At 37.0% G+C, this 19,817-nt stretch overlaps 3 protein-coding genes and 1 pseudogene across 6 annotated transcripts; 1 reads left to right on the top strand and 3 right to left on the bottom strand.

Annotated features, from left to right (window-relative positions):
- Positions 1 to 1,673: 1,673 nt before the first annotated feature.
- LOC116305957 (ankyrin repeat and SAM domain-containing protein 3) lies at positions 1,674 to 5,242 on the bottom strand. Its single transcript, XM_031715967.2, has 2 exons — positions 4,764 to 5,242; positions 1,674 to 4,394 (listed from the first exon to the last, which is right to left on the bottom strand). Exons 1-2 carry the CDS (start codon positions 5,240 to 5,242, stop codon positions 3,104 to 3,106), a joined length of 1,770 nt encoding a protein of 589 aa, XP_031571827.2. The 3' UTR covers positions 1,674 to 3,103.
- A 334-nt stretch (positions 5,243 to 5,576) lies between these two features.
- LOC116305962 (orexin/Hypocretin receptor type 1) lies at positions 5,577 to 18,361 on the top strand. 3 transcript variants are annotated; one of them, XM_089036631.1, is made up of 5 exons: positions 5,614 to 5,710; positions 5,841 to 5,906; positions 6,084 to 6,225; positions 15,479 to 15,844; positions 16,722 to 18,361. In XM_089036631.1, the coding sequence occupies exons 4-5, from the start codon at positions 15,541 to 15,543 to the stop codon at positions 17,363 to 17,365; spliced, it is 948 nt and encodes a 315-aa protein (XP_088892757.1). In that variant the 5' UTR covers positions 5,614 to 5,710; positions 5,841 to 5,906; positions 6,084 to 6,225; positions 15,479 to 15,540; the 3' UTR covers positions 17,366 to 18,361. The 3 variants fall into 3 exon arrangements, with proteins under 3 accessions (XP_088892756.1, XP_088892757.1, XP_031571832.2); XM_089036630.1 differs by lacking the exon at positions 5,841 to 5,906 and having other exon boundaries at positions 5,577 to 5,710; XM_031715972.2 differs by lacking the exons at positions 5,614 to 5,710; positions 5,841 to 5,906; positions 6,084 to 6,225 and adding an exon at positions 13,894 to 14,081.
- LOC116305963 (neuropeptide FF receptor 2-like) lies at positions 8,138 to 9,335 on the bottom strand (annotated as a pseudogene).
- Positions 10,990 to 12,338, bottom strand: LOC148906990 (uncharacterized). Of its 2 annotated transcripts, XM_089036632.1 has the most exons (3): positions 12,232 to 12,338; positions 11,457 to 12,015; positions 10,990 to 11,261 (listed from the first exon to the last, which is right to left on the bottom strand). In XM_089036632.1, exons 2-3 carry the CDS (start codon positions 11,631 to 11,633, stop codon positions 11,082 to 11,084), a joined length of 357 nt encoding a protein of 118 aa, XP_088892758.1. In that variant the 5' UTR covers positions 11,634 to 12,015; positions 12,232 to 12,338; the 3' UTR covers positions 10,990 to 11,081. The 2 variants fall into 2 exon arrangements, with proteins under 2 accessions (XP_088892758.1, XP_088892760.1); XM_089036634.1 differs by lacking the exon at positions 12,232 to 12,338 and having other exon boundaries at positions 11,457 to 12,107.
- Positions 18,362 to 19,817: the final 1,456 nt, after the last annotated feature.

Here is a 19,817-nt window from a genome sequence, read left to right as displayed (position 1 = left end):
TAATAGCGGCTGCGTAGGAGACTATAATGCAATGAACTGAGCATGGAAAAAGCTGTTTCATTCGTTTTATATGTTATATAGTTACTAAATTTTTTCTGCATTATATTCATTTACCAAAAAAAAAAAAAAAAGGGGGATCGCAGGATCTAGCAGCACCTTTGCAGGCTCGGATGGCATCAGCACTGTGCACCGTTCATCCAATAAAGCAGTTTTCCACCAATCAGCGCGAGTACTAATGGTTTTCAGCTGCTCTAAAAATCCCTTTAACAATTTTTCCTTCAACATTTTCTATGAAACTGTAAGTATTTTAACATGCGAAAATAACAGAGTAATTGTTTTCTGATAATTCTATTGATTTCCTTGTAGTACTCGGTTTTCCATCATGCTTTGTGCTAAAGATTTATTGCTCGTGCACATTGGCTATTATCACACATATTCTTTTCCAGGATTGCAATAACACCCATACCAAGGTTAGAGTATTACATTCCTCATTGCGGCATCCCTGTGGAAATCTACAGACCAAATTAATTTACATTGATTGATCAATTAATTAATATTTGTTCGACGTACAGTTATGCTACCATAGGGAAATGACAAAAAAAGGCTTTTCATACAAGTATAGAATTCTTTATTTTATATTAATATGGTATAATATTGCACGCAGCAAAACAAAAACTATAACATAACTGAACTAACACTACAGCAGCTAAACAACCCTCACCATTTAATCATTTTGATAATAATACCAAATTTTGTCAAAATATTTATTTATTTATTTATATGCTATATTGTTTAGATATTATTAATATATAATGGATATAATCTTGAATATGGCTCACCCCACGTGGGTTCTCCTTTCGTCCAAGTGGTAGAGGTCATCAGCATTTAGTTTTGAAAATGACCTCTAAAATGTATACTGAAGAGAGCTGTTGAAGCCATGTTGATTTCAAACCCTAAAGGTACAACTGACAGTATATGATTGAAAGTGTTCTTTTATGTTTGTTCAATAAAGAAAAAAATTATTATTGACCCTTACGTAATACCATATCAGTTAAAATTTTGAGTTGGAACCCCTAAAACCTTAAAGGTTCACAGAATCAATATTTTTTAACCCTAAAAGAGCTGCTGATCACCCTACCACTTGGACAAAGGAAGTACTCTCCCCCCCCCCCCCCCCCTCCTCCCAGGGTGGAAGACTCTTGAGAGTGAGATAAATTTTAGGTCATCAAAAATATGTAGCATAAACAACCAATTGTGTTTCTTACCCATTCTATGGTTTCATTGGTACCCAAGCTAGACCAGAATGCATTTCGTTTGTCTAGTTGAGAATGTCTGGACTTCACACACAAGCAGTTCATCACATGTAAGTTGATTCTTTCTCTCAAGGCCAACAGTATCTCAGAATTTATCCATTCTTTCTAATTATATCCGTAAGAAACTAGCTGCATGATAAGATAGATAAAGTATTTTTGGATATATGTGTATATTTTAATTAAATATGCAAATTTATTCTTAATTTATTGACCCAAAATAAAGTATCATAATTAACTTAATGATGTAGCTAGTACTAAATTAATATGTGATATTTTAAATATTTCATAATTATTTTACAAATTATTTGTTAACTTAGAATATTTAACAGTTAAATTATTATAAAATTATAGTATATGATGATAGATAAATTAATAATGTCAAGAGTGATTTTACTTGGCCTGCGAAACAAAATTGTATAATTTGTGACTGAAAATCCAAGCAAAACATGAAAAAAATAATAACTTTTTTCCCACAGGCCACTAGTTACAATGCAATTTACCTTACCATGGCCACCCACTTTTTTTACCAATGCCGTTGAATCCTTTCTGCCAAGTGTTTTTTTCAATTTAAAAGGGACCAAAATTGGTATCACCTAGGCAACTTTCTAGCTACATGTATCTACTTTAAGTTTTTGTTGAAAAAAGTACGCAATAATTTCAAATATTTGAGGTCATGCTGAGTGAGTTCACGTGAAAATGCACAAATTCTCACTGTCTGATTGGCTAACTAGTAAAAACAGTTGTGTGGCCACAGTTAGGCACGTCGCACTGTAAATCACTCTAGTGTCTATAACCAGCACTTTTTTAAACCAATAATATAAGCTAAAAGATTTACCCATTATGAGTCAATATAATATAATTTAGTTTAGAAATATTCTATAAAACAAACAGATTTCTTGAAACGCATCTACGCCAAGAGTCGAGACAGTTAAAATGTTATAATATTATATCATAATATAGGTATAAATCATCATGATAAAACAGTAACAGTGCCAATTAAAAAACTTCTAAGCAATTAAAACTAATCTTTTCATCATGTCTAATTATAATCGGTCTTTCTTTGTGTTGCAAGATGACTATTGTATTCTGGGTTAGGGTTATTGTATTGCAGCTGGGTATTGTTTAGCTCCAAACTCATCGTTCTCTGCTATTGTTTTATTGTTTTCATGGCTCAGGTACCCTGTATCACCAAGAAAGAGCCATTATTATTTTATCCCTTTTATCTTAGGCATATTGTTTTCCCACTTCAGACCACGTCTTTTCCTAGAGTACTGTACATGGATTTGTACATGGATTTGAATACAACTCAAATGAGAAATCTTATTCTAAAGAGATTTGACATGTGGTCTTAAATGGGAAGCATTACATCCAAGCCAAAGAATTTTTATGCTTGCACCTAAAATAAGCCTTAAAAAATAAGATTTGTGTGGGCATTTTGCAAGCATATGACTGAAAAGCAATGTCAAATTGCTTTTTTTCTCTTATGACTCAACTAACTGAAAATAGCTGATTAAAAATCAAAAAATACTTTTTCTTCAGAAAAAATACTACCAAGTTTTTCTTTTAAAATTATCTTTCTTAAAGTAGCCATAACTAGGGCATGTAGTCATTCAAATTCCTTTTGGGCCCGATCCACAACGAATAGTAAAAGACTCTAGAAAAATCTAAGATTCAACTGGAAACAGTTTTTCTGTTTCTAGCTTAATTACTTTTGGAGCTCATCTTTGTCACCGCATGCCGACAGGATTATCTGACTTAAAGTAGGTGACTGTATAGAAGGAATTACTTCTTTAACCAGACTTATTAGGAATGCTTTCAGATGACGTCGATTGCATAACATCTGATTTTCTGTGGGGACTTCGGCATTCTGCGGCCAGCTTTAAAGACCCCCTAAGTGCACCAGCAATGTTTTCCAATGAACTTTTCAACTTCATAAACACTTCCTTTGTGACATCGTCATTAGTTTTGTCACAAAGATGAGTAATGATATTAATAATTTCCTCCAACTCCCCCAGAGCCTGCTTCAAATTTCCGACACTTTTATCCCACTGCAGCAAAACATGGTGACTTTTCTTCTTTTCTTCAACTACGCAACCTTCAACTATGCAGCGTAGATCTTTCTCCTCATCTAATTCAACTTGCTTTTGGTGTAACAGAAGCATTTTCTTTTGCAATTCAATTCTTAAGTCTTTCAGTTCACTCTCTAAATTTTTCTGCGATGACTTCTTAATAGGTGGATTCTCTTTCCACTTTGTGATAGCTGTTATTATTTTTCTTCTTGGCCCAAACAAAGTGATTCCTATTTCTTTTAAATCTGCATCAGACAGAGTAAGTAGAGTTTCAAAGTCTACTTCCTGCTCTTCAAAAATTGATAAATATTTGGTTAACTTGAGATCTTGGAGGAACTCAGACACCATGGGGTACTCTGGAGTATCAGGCTGAGATCTCCATCTAGTCGGAGAAGAAATAGGACAATCTAGCCTCTCAAAGTTTTGATTTATGCTACAGCTTTTTACTGTATCACCACTATGTGCAAAAAAGTGTTCCTCAAAGCTGTTTGAGTTGGCCCCATTTCTTTGGCTCTGCGGTATCAACTGAGGACTAGAGGAAGGGATTGTGTTTGCTTGAGTTTCTTTTCCTTTGATATTGATAGCTGCCTGATTGACTTCATTGGGATGAAACGGGTGCCTTGAATTCAAGGAATTTTGTTTGCTTGTTCGTAATGAAGCAAAGGCTTTGGGTCCATCCTTAATGCCGATCCCTGGAGAGCCTTGTCCAAGCTGGAAAATCAGTGTATCTCTAGCAACTGGGCTAGTGCCGAACTCTGGATGAAAGATCAAGTCATCAGCACCTAAACCAGCTTCACTCCTTAGCATATATGTCGGCACATGCATATATGATTGCATATCAATCAAGTTGACAATCGCCATGTGACCACATTTTAATGCAATACTACGTGCATCTTCTCCTGTTGTCGTTTTAGCACTCAGTTTTGCACCTGACTTTAAAATAAGGTTGAAAATTCCTTCATGGCCTTCTTGTGCTGCATAGAGTATTGGAGTACAATCGTGTAGATTCTCTCTGAAACAGGAAAAAGGATTCCTTATCAGATCAAATGATACAGTTAAATATAGAACTTATCTCAAAGGAATGCATGTCTCTACCTGTCCCTCTACATGCTGAGAATTTCATTTCTATAGGAGTTCAAGGCAATCATCTTTCCTTTTATTAAAATTTTTTCTTTTTGCTTTTATTTATCTTTTTCTCTTATTTTTTAGGGAGGAAAGGAGAGAGGTGTTAATGAATATGAAAACTTAATGGAAACCCTGCCTGGACTCTCCGGCTAGCTCATAATTTTTCCTATTTCTATTTCAAGATTTAATGAAAACCCTGATCAACCTAGACAATATTTCTTAGGAAAAATTGTTGGTCAACCATTGTGGATGTTACCTTTTTTCCATGTCTGCACCAGAATCAATGAGCATCTTGACTACATTTTGGTGACCTTGGAAGACAGCATAAAACAAAGCAGTAAAACCATTTCTATCCATAGCATTAATATCAGCTCCATTTTGAAGAAGAAAGTAAACAACGGCCTCATTGCCACAACTCGCTGCTAACATCAACGCTGTAGCTGCTTTATTCGTCGTTCTTGCATCTACATTCACTTGATGCTCAAGTAAAAGGTTCACTATATTTTCGTGCCCAACATAGGCTGCATACATCAGGGGTGTCCATCCCCCTTTATTGATTTTGTCCATAATTTTTTTATCACTATCTAATTTTATAAATTTTCGTACCACATCGTATTCACCCAGAGATGAAGCAGTGTAGACGTCCATTTGAACTACTTCATCGTCTATCCATGGAGCTACAAAATCGGAGTTAAAATTGTGGCTAAGTTCGAGTATACTACTGTGGTCCGTCATTTTGAATGAAAAGTGTGCCGCGTTCACCGGAACTGTCTGTGTGGTTAGAACAACTCAAGGTATTGTATTTATAAAATACCTTAGCTGATTAAAATCGTAATTCTTCGGCGAATTTGTCCTTGATCTTGATGTGGATAGATTTGTAGAGAATTATACCTCTTATTGTTCCAATGTTTTTGCGTATAATTATATGATTACTAATTTAAACCAACGCGTTCCTTTGGCAACTCGACGATCAGCTTGGACGAACACCGACAAAAACAAACAGAATATTTTTATCCAGTAAGTTTTGTCTCTTGATTTTCTGTTTTGTTCTTCTTCTAGTAGTGTTGGAGATTTCTGCTGATGTTTTATGGATCGCAGGAGAAAGTGTGGAGCGCAGCGTTTTTGAGTAAAGAATATCGAATATAAAGCTTTCGTGCACGCAATCAAGACGCCATATTGGATTAACTGAGAAGGGCATTGTGGGTAATAGAAATATTCATTCATTTATTCTTTCTTTCTTTCTTTCTTTCATTCGTTCGTTCGATAAATCTAGGTTGGTTATTGGATCGATCACTCACCCTTTTTTAATGTATTTTCTTTTATTTTGATTCAGCAAATCTTTGGAATGGCTGTTACCATTTCTCAAGATAGCTGTTAGTTACGACCAAGAGAATATGAAGTAAGAGAGCACATCTCATATCTTCATATTCTCTTGTTACGACATTTCCACTTCCATTCTCTGTGCACCCTCCCTGCAAGACCTTTGGTTACGCCCCTGAATTGATCTCTTTTTAAAGTTCATTTGCTATGAAAAAAAATAATTTCAGGATTTTTGCTTTTTCACTTAATAAAACAGGACCATACTTCCAGACATCGAGTGCTGAACCGTCGTATGGCAGCGCGAAGCATTTACGGCTACGCCGGAGATTTCGGCCCCGACACCGCTATCCGGAGAATTACAGACTGATCAAGAAGCTCGACCGATGCCTAAGGGAGAGGTTAGTTGGCCCCTAAACCGTAGATGATTAACCCCTTAGCGGCTAGAAATGTTATTTAACTCGTCTTCATTCAATTTTGATAAGACTCAAGGGCGTAACCAAGGAGAGTGCATTGGGTGCACTCCCCCCCCCTCCCCCACCGCCTACACCCAACAAAAGCTGAAGGTCCGCTGATTCATTCATATTTTTTTGCCATTTTTCCATCTGCAAATTGTTGTGCATTTTAATTATCACTCACCCATTATTGGATTTTTCTTTCTATTTTGCTCCTGCAAATTCTAGATTAGTTATTATTGGATCAATCATTCACCTTTATTTTTTTGTTTTGTTACTGAAAAAAAAAACAAAAAACAAAACAAAACAAAAACACCTTAATTGTAATGCTATACCATTTCTCATGACGGCTGCTAGTTTCGACATAGTTCCATTTGCCTGTGTACAGTACGCACCCCTGGTTACGCCTCTGATTTGTTTTTACTTTACATTATTGCTTTTTTTATTTCTATACGTATGGTTGTTTTTATTGTTTTTAGTTGTTTTACTTTATGTGTCAGTTGTTTGCCTTTAGTCGTTGTTGTCTTTACTTACTCTACTTTTGCTTTTATAATCCTTTGTACGTTTACAACGAACTTTAAAACGGAAAAATGGAGAATATTCTCAGTTCCTTTATCAATATCAACTAAACCGCCGGCACTCAAAAGAAAAGCAAATACTCAAGATTTTGAATTGTTACCGGAAAAGAAGACATTTGAGAAGAGGTTGCGCTCGGTTTAACATATAAACAACTTGAAACTTTGAACAGCTGCTTAGTACCAAAATCTTTAAGTCTTTTTTTAGAATTCGAGTCATTACTAGTAATCTATTGCCAAGTTCAATATAAATGAAGAGCCGCTATGCTGAAAATGCGAAACTAGATCATTAATTGCTTTTTAGTTAATTATTAATTTATTATTATTAGTTTATTAATTAATTAATCAATCAAATTTATTTTTTACTAATTATAGTTCTTAAGGTTCAGCCGGGGGAGGGGTGGGGGTTTCGGCGTTTGCACTTATTTATTTATTCTCTCATTTGTTGTTTGATAAATTTAATTATTACCAGTTTCCGAAACTTACTTTCTTTTTTTCTTTCCTTCCTTCTTTATTACATTTTCCCTCATCTCAGTTTTTCTTTCCTCTTTTGTATAAAAATTACTTTATACAAGAATTGATTCATAATTTGCGCTGCCTACATTTAGTTGTGAAGATTTCTTCCAAAATTTCACAAGATGAACACCTGTACTAACATATTGTCACACTGGTGTGGGAAAAGTAATTTAAAGTTTTAGTTTCATTTTCATGTGTTTCTTTCGAGGTTCTGTGTCGCAGCCATCATTAATTTCGGTCCCAGTTGTAGCCATTATTTCAGTTGGGAACGTCCCAAAACAGCATAGTTTTTGTCATCATTTTGAATAAGCCTAAAGCGAGATGACGTTTTACCCCCGTCTCTAGACCATAATCCTTTTCACACTGCTTTTGTTCTTTAATTATGACTATTGTTCCTGTATTCTCTAAGGAATCAAAAATTTTAATATGAAAGAATTCTAAAAACTATTATGGTATAGAGTCGGGGGTAAAACGTCATCTCGCTTCAGGCTTATTCGCTCTACGAGTTAAAATCTATTTTCCTATGTTTTTCAGGTATTTTTATTTAGCCAAGACTTATTCTTTCTATTTCGAAACGCACTAAGAAATCTTTATTTCCCCTCTTCTAGTAAGGAAAAAGGATTAAAAGCGGTTACTAAAACGTTTCTTAGTATGCTGAACAACTTGTATATCTCATAGAGAAGACAGTTCTTTCTCAGAAGCGGTTGCTTTGTAGCGAAAAAAAGAAACTGTTAAGTTTTCTTAGCAGGGAAAAACGATTAAAAGTGTTACCAAAAAGTTTACATTTCATTTTATTTCGTACAACTTGTATCTTTCATCAACAAGAGCTGCACAACAGTTCTTTAACACACTTTCTGAAGCGGTTGCTTTGTAGCGTATAGACAAACGGGTTGACGCTGCTGTTTAAGCACGTCAAGGCAACGGATGCTTTGTACAATATAGAACCAGTACTGCACGTAGGTCGGAGAATGAAACGAAATAATGTAGAGTACAAGAATAGGCGTCCAGCAAACAGTGTAGATAGCAGTAACAGTAACGCATAGTTTAGTGGCTTTTCGTTTGGAGAGCTGTGCTGCTGATAAATGGTTAATTTGGCTGGACGAATTTGAACGCGACCGACCAAACCAAAGCGCGCGAACTATTCTTATATACAAATACCCCATGATAGGGATTGGTAGCAGTCCTCCATATAGTAGCCATAATATCCCATAAGCTCTAGGGAGGAAATTTTCAGGCCATTTTTCGACGCAGAAATCTTGAGTCTCGTCATACTTCATGACGAGGAAGAGGGGAAGGTTCAGCAAAATTGTGAAAATCCAACAACTTGTGAGAAGGAACGGTAGTTTTGCTGTAGATATACGTCGATCATGTCGATGGGGATAGACTACAGCACAGAAACGATCAACTGCAACTAAAAGAAGTGAGAAAACAGACGCTGCTCCACCGACCCAAATCAGTACACCACCGGATAAAAACTTGCAAAGGAAGTCCCCTTCAATACCTGTTGGATGACGGAAGGCGTGACTGAAAACGTAGCGAGGAAGCACAAAAACTGCCAAGTAATATATCCGAAATTGCCAGGTTCACTAAAAGATAGTCCATGGCTGTTTTGCCTAGAGTGAATTGGAGCTTGAATCGTGTTTTTAAGATCACTAAACAAACCAAAGTATTGCCAAAAATGTCAATCAAAGCAAACAGAGAAAACGCTGATGTTAAAATGACTTCTGTGACTTCCATAATTCTTTTACCTCAGCGCCAGTTCAGAACAATCATTCCGGTTTTCGTTTTAAGCTAGTTTTACTCTTGGTAGTTCCGGAGCAGCTCTTCAAATAAATATAAGAATGAAAACAGGTGTTCAAGTTTTAAATAAATACTTTGAATATTTATGATTACCGCCGCTTTTGCGAGCCTCATGGATATGACAGTGATCATAACAGGTCAATATCATCATATAGATGGCTTTCAAATGGCAAGTCAACAAATTGAGCCAAACTTTAATTTGCCCATCTAATTAATCTTTTTTCAATTTTACTTACTTAAGAACATTTAAAAGCTTATTCTAGATTACTAGATCTATATTTCTAAATCGACCCGGAAAAAAACAAAAAGTTTATTTCATTTGATTAAAAATAATAATGAATTTTTTAGTTCGCATAGGATTTTATAGACATACTAAATAAGGCAATTGAAAGAAAGCATATTATTAGGTTTATGAAACTGATATTAATATTAATCATATCCTTTTTGTAATCACCACCAAATCCTCCAATCTGATAGGTTCAAAGGAGTGCGATTAATTCCCGAATCGCATCCTTAGGAGCTCTTAATCGTATCTTTTTGAAAGAACCAATCATAGAACAGAATTCTTATATTCAGTCAATCAAACAAGCCTTTTCAACGCGTTTGCAAAGTGTTTTTCTCTGTGAAGTGGGACATTTTCACACTTTTTGATAGATTTTATTACGAAAAAGCAAAAAAAATTGTAATTTCGTGCAATTTTGTAATCACTCTTATGATTTTGGTCCAAATTGCACTCCACTCAGTTCAATTACCATCATTGATAAAGTTGATTAAAATTTCAATATTCGCACCTGTTTCTTTTTACTGTGACCTTGCATGTTCTAAAAGAAGAAAAATGACGTCATTGCGTCCTAAAATAAAACCAATGACGTCATTCGAGTATACTTGTAATTGATATGCTAAAGTAATTTTTCCTTGAAAGTTTATTAATATTATAGAACTTATTGTTTTGGAGTCGGTCATTTATCTTTGAGGCAGATGTTAATCAGATGTTAAAACATTTGAACATGTGCTTTCACTAGGAAGCCGAAAACTAAAATTTATCCAATTAACCAACGTGCGACGTTTCATACGTTTAAAGTTTACAAGAATAAATATGACGAAATGATGTTTCATCAAATTTTTTTCTCTTCTTTTTCTTTTTTTTTTTTTTTTTTTTTTAATTTTTAATTTTTCTCTGATTGGTATTCCTGTGGTACAAAATCCCTCTCCCAAGACTCCTAATTATAGTCAGGTCTCTTATGGCAAATATAGGTCCCATCGTTACAGAAGTGACAAAAGCGCCAAATTTGGCAGAGATGTTCCTTAGGATCCACTAAATAATATTAGAGGGGGAGCCCAACGCAATTCTCACAATTAAGGGGGATTAAGGGGTTTTTTAAATTTACCTTAATTACGAATTGGGCTACCTGTGGTGGTTTGCAGTTTTCAAGTAAAACAGCTCACAAGAAATGCAATAGTGATATTTATTGACTGAAACTATTATGCTTACTCATTTCTTCGCATATACATTACATAAGGCTTTTGGATATTTCTTCGCATATACATTACATAAGGCTTTTGGATATATACTAGTTCCCAGTCTCTTCTCGCCATAGCTTATTGCAATTCACGTTCCCTTTCTCAGATTCGCATTTTGAACCTAAATTACTGCTGTTAGATCGATATATGTTCGCGAAACAAATGTACTTTTAAATAGCGCTAATAGAAACGCCAAGAGATAACTATATTATTTGAATTGAGATAGGGCTACATAACGGAAACAATGTTCGATCGCTGAAACTCTTCAGATTGTCCCTTAAAGCTTGATGCAATTACTTTGTTAGCATTGGCATCTACAAAGGGGGGTACATCCCAAGGAAGCCTTGGCACACTTGCATCTTGTACAGGCACGTTTGCAAGAGCACTTAATCAGTTCACTGCAAGCCTTGGATACTTCGGGAATAGTGATCCATTTCGGAACCCATTTGCCATCAACTTCAAACCACGAGAACTGCCCTGGTGATGGCACAGGTGGCTGTGGCTGATTGCTAACTGTCCAGATACCGGCCTGGTAAACGGTGCGCCGGACATGCTGCAAAAGGGCATGGCCTGCAAATAACATTGTCGATGTTATTAAGGATTATTTAGAAAGAGATTGATCCTAGTTTCATGGAAAGAGGGTGCAGCGGGTTAGTTCAAACTTGTCATTGCGAGTATGTGTCCTGTTAGCGTCCTGGCCCCCTGACTCTTCCTCTCATAAGTGAATTGGAGACAAATTGTGATAAAGAAAAAAGTAATATTTACCTGTGTAGGCGGGAGCTTGTCCATTGCTCTGCTGTTCTTGCAGAATAGCTCCATCCGGGTTAGGTTGATGTCGGATAAGGGACTGAGCTTATCGTACAGGATTACCGTGTATCTCTCGATCTGTTTGAAGAGGGGCGAGTCTGTCGTAAGCTGCATAAATGGCGTTTTGGCAAGCATTTCGAATGTGGGCGTGACTTCTGGAAATATCTCCCATGCCTGCCAGGCTGACTTCTTCCCTTTCCCAAAGAAGCAGGAGGTGGTATCGCATCCAGTTAATGCGTGGAATACAGGCAGGGAAGTAGATCGTGGTTTACCAAGTACAGCATAAATAGAGTTGACGCTGACGAAGCAAAGTTTCGACCCATACCAAAGGCTCTCAGGTCATGAAATTTTCCCACCAAGATGAGTAGGACATCGGTATCCACGGTTCGGACGAGGACAGTTTTTACCTCTTCAACTTGGATGGCGTGAAGGATATGGACCACAACCCTCGTATCTGCCTCCTCGTGAGTACAATCTGTCATAGCGGTTACAGAGCCAATGGAAATCACAGAAGTACCTGGAGAAAAATCATTTCGGTAGTTAACATTTTTTGTGTGATTCCAACATAGGTTATACACATTAGCATGATTGTTACCACTTTTCAATATGTCTTAGTAAGAACACTGAGGGGGGTCGCTTAGCCGAAAGATTTGTTAGTTAATTTCCTTTGCTGTATTACACATACAGCATATTTTGTTTGAGTATCATAGCTGACATATGTGTTGCATGCTACCTGATGTAACGTGGATTGTCTTCGTTTCTGGCCAGTTATGTCCAGCAACCTTCAACGATAGGAACTGAAACAACTCTTGTTTGTTTAACGGGTCACGCAGGAATGACAACCAGTTGGATGGTAGTTTAGTACCATACCACTCAGGATCATAGAAATGAGCGACTTTAGACTTTCTGGGGTGAACATTTCTTGACAATCTGTAGTAAAACTTCCAGAAAAGTTGAATCCTTTATGCTCAAGTATGTCTCTTCTTACAATTGCGGAAGCCTTGGCCAGTATCGTGGCGTCCTCGGAGAAGTCCCTTTCAGTCCTTGATTGCATCTTTAACCATGCCCTTTAATGCTTTCGTGAAAACTATGACAACATTTTTTCCATCATTTTGCTCTTGTGCATCATGAAACTGTTCTAACAATGAATTCTTCAGTCGAGTCTTATTTACAGTCTTATAAACGCCCAAAGCTTCAAGACGACTTATATAAAGTGCATGCAATTCAGATAGCATAAAAAGAAGCTTGTTTTCCTTAACAGAAATCTCAATATACTCAACCAACTCAATGGATGCTTGAGATTCCATAATCCTCTCATCCTCTTCTTCACAAGATTCTTGCCGTTTTCTAGTGAGATGACTTCTATACCGATTCCTTAGATCAGTCAAACATTTAAGGTAATATTTGGCCTCAGCAGCTATGAGATCAACTCCCGAGATCTTTGGCATTAGCATAGCATCGTTTATTTCAGTAATTATGCGACAGATATTCTGGTCAGTCGAAAAAGTTGTGACCTCATGTAGCTGTCCCCCCTTACCGCAGAAGATCCACCTTATTGTGTGTTACTGATTGTCGTCGATTCTTTAATACAGGGGCTTTCTCTCCTTCTGGGTGGTCTTCTTCTTTCTTCCTTTTCCTAGATACTCTTTCTTTGGCTTTTTGTAGCTTCGACAAATTGAATTTCAAATAGCAAGACTTGTGCCAAGACGCCTCGTTTTTAATTAAAACTTCAGTGTCTATATCAAGAGCGAAGGGAACATTGACTGGCAGGGCACCTAGTGAGCTAAACTCGAGAACATTCTGAACAAAAGAGGCATAGACCGATGCAGGTTCATAACAGGAACCAGATGCTCTAAGAGGACATCTTAAATCTTCTGTTGTAGTTGTTTGGCATATGATGCATCGATTCCAAGATATTTCCATTTCCGATTCTGAAATAATTATATTTTCGATTAATTTTAGCTAATTAATTCGAAAAACAACTTAAAATTCAAAGAAAGCCTGTTAAACCAAACTTTTATATATATTGCAATATAAAAAGTAGCAAGATTACGGCCTTTTAAGAGCAAAATACTTACAGGTTTTGTAGGTAAGTCTGGGGGCCGCCATCTTGGATTTAGCCAGTGGCCGAGTGGGACTGGCCACTAGTGTTTGAAAGAGATGCCGAAAAGTAGCTTTTTTGTTAAGATTTGGGGTTGTAATCGATAGCCATGACAGATAATGCATTCCAATGGGTAGATAGCTGTTTTAAAATTTATTCAAAACGATTTTACATATTTAATGAATATATTTTAAAAAAGAAGCACAGGGAGCCCAATTCGTGAAATCTGAAAAAGTAAATCCTCCGTAATTCCCCTTAAAGGACAATTTACGTTGGGCTCCCCCTCTAACATTGATAGTACTACCATCAGCTACAACTATGCCAAGTTTGGTGCTTTTGTAAGCTCTGTAACGATCAAGACCATAAGAGACCTGACTATTAATTTTTAACTCACATGCACCGGAAGTAATGTTGCTAGTAGTTTCTGAAGGGAAGTTCTTGGGGGAAAAACGCCTGCAAAAAGCTCAAATTTCCTACTTAAGGTTAGTAACAATTTAGGGAACGCTTTATAATATGATGTGAATGTATTTTTGCAAAAAATCTGACAAAACATTGAGTGCCCTTGAGGGCTTTGATTGCAAATAATGTCCCATTTGCGTGGCTCTAAAATTTAGGAGCCAGTTTTCAAAAATTCTTAATTTACGTTAATTCAGTACCTAATATACGCTTGAACTTGTGTTTTGATAAGTTGTTTTTGAGGATTTCCAGCAGTTTGTTCGCCAAACATTTCAAGCTTTAGTTCTGCTTTCGAAAGAGCAGCTTTTGTTGACATACATATGATATGCATACAGTATATGGCGTCAGTCGAAAGGATCTAATCTTTGCTCAATATTCGTGATTTATTCCTTCGAATTGTCTCTTTCTTACAACATCAAAACGTTGGAGTCAGTACATGAAGATTTTGTGTTGTTTATTTTAAGCATGACTCATCTTTTCTGGTCTCTGAATTCAGACGGAGTAGCCTTAGTAAATCTAGTCTGTTGGAGATAAGATTATGCTATTGGTATCATAAACAATTTAATAATATTAGGAGACTTTTTGAATTATACAGTTCACCTCCTGCTGCCTTAACATGTATCGATGTAAACATACAGACAAAATATCCATCGTACCTCCCCTGTGAAGAGTGTATATAGGCCGATCTTTATTTACGTTTTTTTCCTCATGAGCATTACAAAAAATTTCAAGCTACAAGCAAATCGACTCCAGAAAGCGAAAGAGAATGTCTTATTTAGTAACTACTGAAAATTTGAGAGTAATATATTCAATATTTTGAAAGCAAACTTTTTTGAAAACAGTATTAATTACAAAGAAATGTATGGTCGTGTGGCAAGTCTTATGTCCAATACTTCCTTTGAGGATTTTTTTGGGGGAAGTAAATGCTTGAGCAATCAAAATATGACATGGTTTTTTACAGTTGATATGCATTCAGCTGTCTGAATGTATATTGTTACACTTTAGATTGGACTGAGAAAATTAACGTCTACCCAAGATTTATAACTGGGTTTTCGAATTAGGTTTTATTATTGCATTCACCATCACCATCATTATTATCACCATCATCAACATCATTATGAATCATCACCACCATCATCATTACTAACATCACCATCATTACCATTGTCATTATCATTACCATGCATCATCATCACTATCATCATCACCACCATAATCATTGTTACTATCATCATCACCATCACCATCATCCTCATTACCATCACCATCATCATTATGAATCATCAGCATCATCACCAACCATCATCATTGTCATCATCACCATCACCATCACCGTCATTATCACCACCACACCCTTCGTCATCTTCATTGTTGCTATCATTGTCATCATTGTCATCATCATCATTTTATATCTTTTTTACAGGTCATTCCACTTGTAAAGCAAGAAGATATTAAAAAAGAGCCAACCTTGCTTAACTGCCTAAAATGAAACAAAACAGCACAGAAGTTGAGCCACTATCAGCCATCGACATTGCTCTGACCATATCTTTTGCCATCTTATTGATTGTCAACCTTATCAGCAACACTCTTGTCTGTTGGGTTATCTGGAGATATAGAGAGACGAGAAACCTTATGAATTATCTTGTGGTGAACCTGGCCCTCTCAGATATCATGGTTGCACTGTTTATTGCACCACAGTATGTGCTGCGGCATTTGTTTAAACATCCAGAAGGCATTGCAGGAGATGTGTTATGCAAATTAGTAACAGGTGGAAACTTTATTTGGACAGGTAGGTTCATGTTATTTCATCCATCCATGCTTCCATTTATTATTCCATTCATCAACCTATCCTTCCATTCATAGCAATCCACTCACTTTAGTGGCCATCGCCACTCATTCATTTTCCCATTCATTCAGCAGGCGTAGCACAGTTGGTTAGTGCGCGACCTTCAGAGCTCGAGGTCCACGGTTCGATCCTTAGGATCTCCACATCTGTTTCGACTTCTCTCTAATCCATGTAGCTTCAGCTTTAAATACTCTTAAAACAGAGCACTGATGGAGAGGGGGGGTAAAGTGCACACCGTCAGCTTCCATTGATAACAGTTGAATTTCAACTGAAGGAACTACCGACATTAGATATAGGTACTTTACCTTTTTCTCATTCATCCATCCATCCATCCTTCCATTTATCCATACATCCATCTATCCATTATTGTACCCAGACCCTTCTCACCAAAGAATCAATTTTTCGCTAGGAAAGCTGAGAAGGCTTTGGGTACAAGATTTGCCATCTCCACTCATTCATTTTTCCATCCATTCATCCATCCATCCATCCATCCATCCATCCATCCTTTCATTCATTCATTTTCATCCATTCACTTTAAGTGGCCAATGCCTCTAACCTAACTTACTCATTTACCTATCTTTCCATCCATGCATCCATTCATTCATCCATCCATCCATCAATCCATCCCTCCCTCCCTCCCTCCCTCCCTCCCTCCCTCCCTCCCTCCCTCCCTACCTACCTACCTACCTCCATCCATCCATCCATCCATCCATCCATCCACCTACTTATCCATGCATGCAATATATCCCTGTCTTCATCAATCCTTTTCCCTTTTGTCTTTCATTTTTCCTCCATTGACTAATATCTTACGTTGTCGTAGGAGGAGCAGCATCAGCCTTCACATTGGTAGCCATCGCCATCGAAAGGTATTTTGCGGTTTCTAATCCCGAAAGGAGTGAAGTGAGCTCGCGCCGTGTTAAAGGTATTATCATTGGCTCTTGGATATACGCAATAGCTTTTAATCTGCCTTTATTCTTCGTTATCGAATACGAAAAATTATCGAACGATTTCCGATGCCCCGAGAAATGGCCGAAGGAGATTTACGGAAAAATCTACACCATCGGAACATTTTTTATTTTAGGTGTTATTCCAATCGGAATGATGGCGATGTTCTACTCGCTTACTATTCGAGCTCTGTGGAAAAATCGTTTTCCAGCAACAGCGCAATCTGACCTGGCGATCGTGCGGCAAAGAAAAAAAGCGACAAAGATGATGTTCGTCGTAAGCGTTCTGTACACCATCTGCTGGTTGCCAAACTTGATACTCTACATGTTATCGATGTATAAGCCATCTTTGTACACATACTTCTCTACGTCCTATATTGTCAGTGTTGTACTGGTTTGCGCAAACTCCACCATGAATCCCTTCGTGTATACCCTACACAGTTCAAGGTTTAGAGACGAGTTGAAGAGCATTATGTGCTGCATTAGACACGGTCATGTTGACTTTCTTCGATCGCTTTGAAACGCTATGAAAATATCAGTCAAACTTCTTGCTGGTCGACATGTTGGATTTTGACTTAAATCAAGGATATGCCCGTGTAGGGAAGGCATCCAATCAGACGTTGCGCAACTTGTAACATTTTTATCTAGCCAATCAGAATCTGTATCAGTCATTGATATCAATCTCTTATTCAATCAGATGTTGCGCAACTATGTAACATTTGTATCTAGCCAATCAGAGTGTGCGTTAGTCATTAATATCAATACCTTATCCAATAAGATGTTGCGCAGCTTGTAACATTTGTATCTAGCCAATCTGAATCTGTATCAGTCATTGATATCAATCTCTTATTCAATCAGATGTTGCGCAACTTGTAACATTTGTATCTAGCCTATCAGAATGTGCGTTAGTCATTGATATCAATCTCTTATTTAATCAGATGTTTCGCAACTTGTAACATTTGCATCTAGCCAATCAGATTCTGTATCAGTCATTGATATCAATCTCTTATTTAATCAGATGTTGCGCAACTTGTAACATTTGTATCTAGCCAATCAGAGTGTGCGTTAGTCATTGATATCAATACCTTATCCAATAAGATGGTGCGCAACTTGTAACATTTTTATTTAGCCAATCAGATTAGCGTTAGTCATTAATATCAATACCTTATCCAATCAGATGTTGCGCAACTATGTAACATTTGTATCTAGCCAATGAGAGTGTGCGTTAGTCATTGATATCAATACTTTATCCAATCAGATGTTGCGCAACTATGTAACATTTGTATCTAGCCAATGAGAGTGTGCGTTAGTCATTGATATCAATACTTTATCCAATCAAATGTTGCGCAACTATGTAACATTTGTATCTAGCCAATCAGAATCTGTATCAGTCATTGATATCAATCTCTTCTCAGATGTTACGCAGCTTTAATAGAGTAATATACGATATAATATATTTACTATGCTTAATCTATAACAACAGTATTTAGCCAATTAAAAAGTGTCTATATTTAAAGCATAATATTGTTGTCAGCCAGCGAAATTAAAGGCATATATTAACTGTTTCATGAACCAACGGAATGTCAAAATGAAAAATATTTTTCTTCGTGGAGTTCGACTACAAACGGCTACTATTCATCAGGCGATGGTGTACAATCTTTGGTGCGTCAGTCTTAAAGCACTCGTCGAAAACTGTGCTGTGATTGGTAGGTCGGTTTGTGCTGTGATTGGCTGTTTTGCCGGTTGTGTTTTGCGTCTACGCACAGAGTGTTTTCTTATTGTCGATATTGTCGGATATTTTTTGCTGTATAAATTATTAATTTTCTCCTCAAGAGTAAATCAAAATATTTACATAGGATTTTTTATCTTCTATATGATTTCTTTTTCATTTGTAAAATGATTGCATGGAAAATATATTTTTTTGGAACGGTAAAGCAAAGTTACTTCAAACGGTATTCCGCCTTCAGTGAGCCAATCAAAACACATATACAAAGACAACATCCAATCAGCGTGCTTTTAAAAGTAAGGAAGCCATTTGAGTGTCGCGGTACCCGTATGTTTGACATGCGCACTTAAAAAGTGTACTTTTCTTTTTTAAATTCTCCAATTCTCTCACCGGATAAAGACGCGGAAACTAATGTGTCTCATTAAATAGACAACAAAGCACCCAAGACAAAGGAAAATAGGCTGAATTTGTCAGGTTAGTACTTATGACTTTAAATATTTTTATTTATCAGTACGTGCAACTTTTCTTCGTCATTTTTCCTCCCATCCCTTCATCTACACCTAACCTCACATAATCGTCTGAATTTTAGATTCTTATTTATTTAAATACAGTTGGCTAGCCGTGCCCTGACTTAGATCCGCCCAGAGGTTGTTTTCAGGGTTCCATCCAGTGAGTTAGCCATGCCCTGACTTAGATCACCTCAGAGGTTGTTTCAAGGTTTGACCCGTGAGATATAGCCGTGCCCTGACTTAGATCAGTCCAGGAAAAATTTATAGCGTTTCGGAAGCCATTAAATTAAACCAACAAAAGATAGAGCCCTTGGTTACCGTTGCTTCGCCTTCCCATAAACTCGATAATTTAGCTAAAATACTCCATAACTCTGCTCGCAGAAAAAAAGACAATGTTTTAAAGTTTTATAGTTTCTTGTCCTGTTGAATTACAATAATAAACCCTGTAAACGTTTAATGTATTTAGCCGTGAAGCACGGGTGGCGTGCGCTGCTAATGCGCCGCCTTTCAACAATGCGACCTAGGGTTGAGCTTCCCCGGTCTCGGTGTCGTATGTGAGTAGAGTTGTTTGTTGGTTCTCTTCTGTGCTTCGAGGGTTTTTCCTCTGGGTTCTCCGGTTTTTCCTCCCTCCACAAAAATCGACTTCTAAATTCTAATTCGATCTACCAGCTGCCTTATCAATTGAGTCGCAAGGCCTGTTAGGCATTAAGCCGTCCACCTAGGAGTGGTAAACGCAT

Source organism: Actinia tenebrosa, unplaced genomic scaffold (genome assembly GCF_029948245.1).
Source record: "Actinia tenebrosa isolate PJP-AT-01 unplaced genomic scaffold, QUT_ActTen_1.0 PGA_scaffold4__44_contigs__length_22323623, whole genome shotgun sequence".
Lineage (NCBI taxonomy): Eukaryota > Metazoa > Cnidaria > Anthozoa > Actiniaria > Actiniidae > Actinia > Actinia tenebrosa.
The sequence above is the reverse complement of the archived record's forward strand: the minus strand, read 5'-3'. Positions and strand labels throughout refer to the sequence as shown.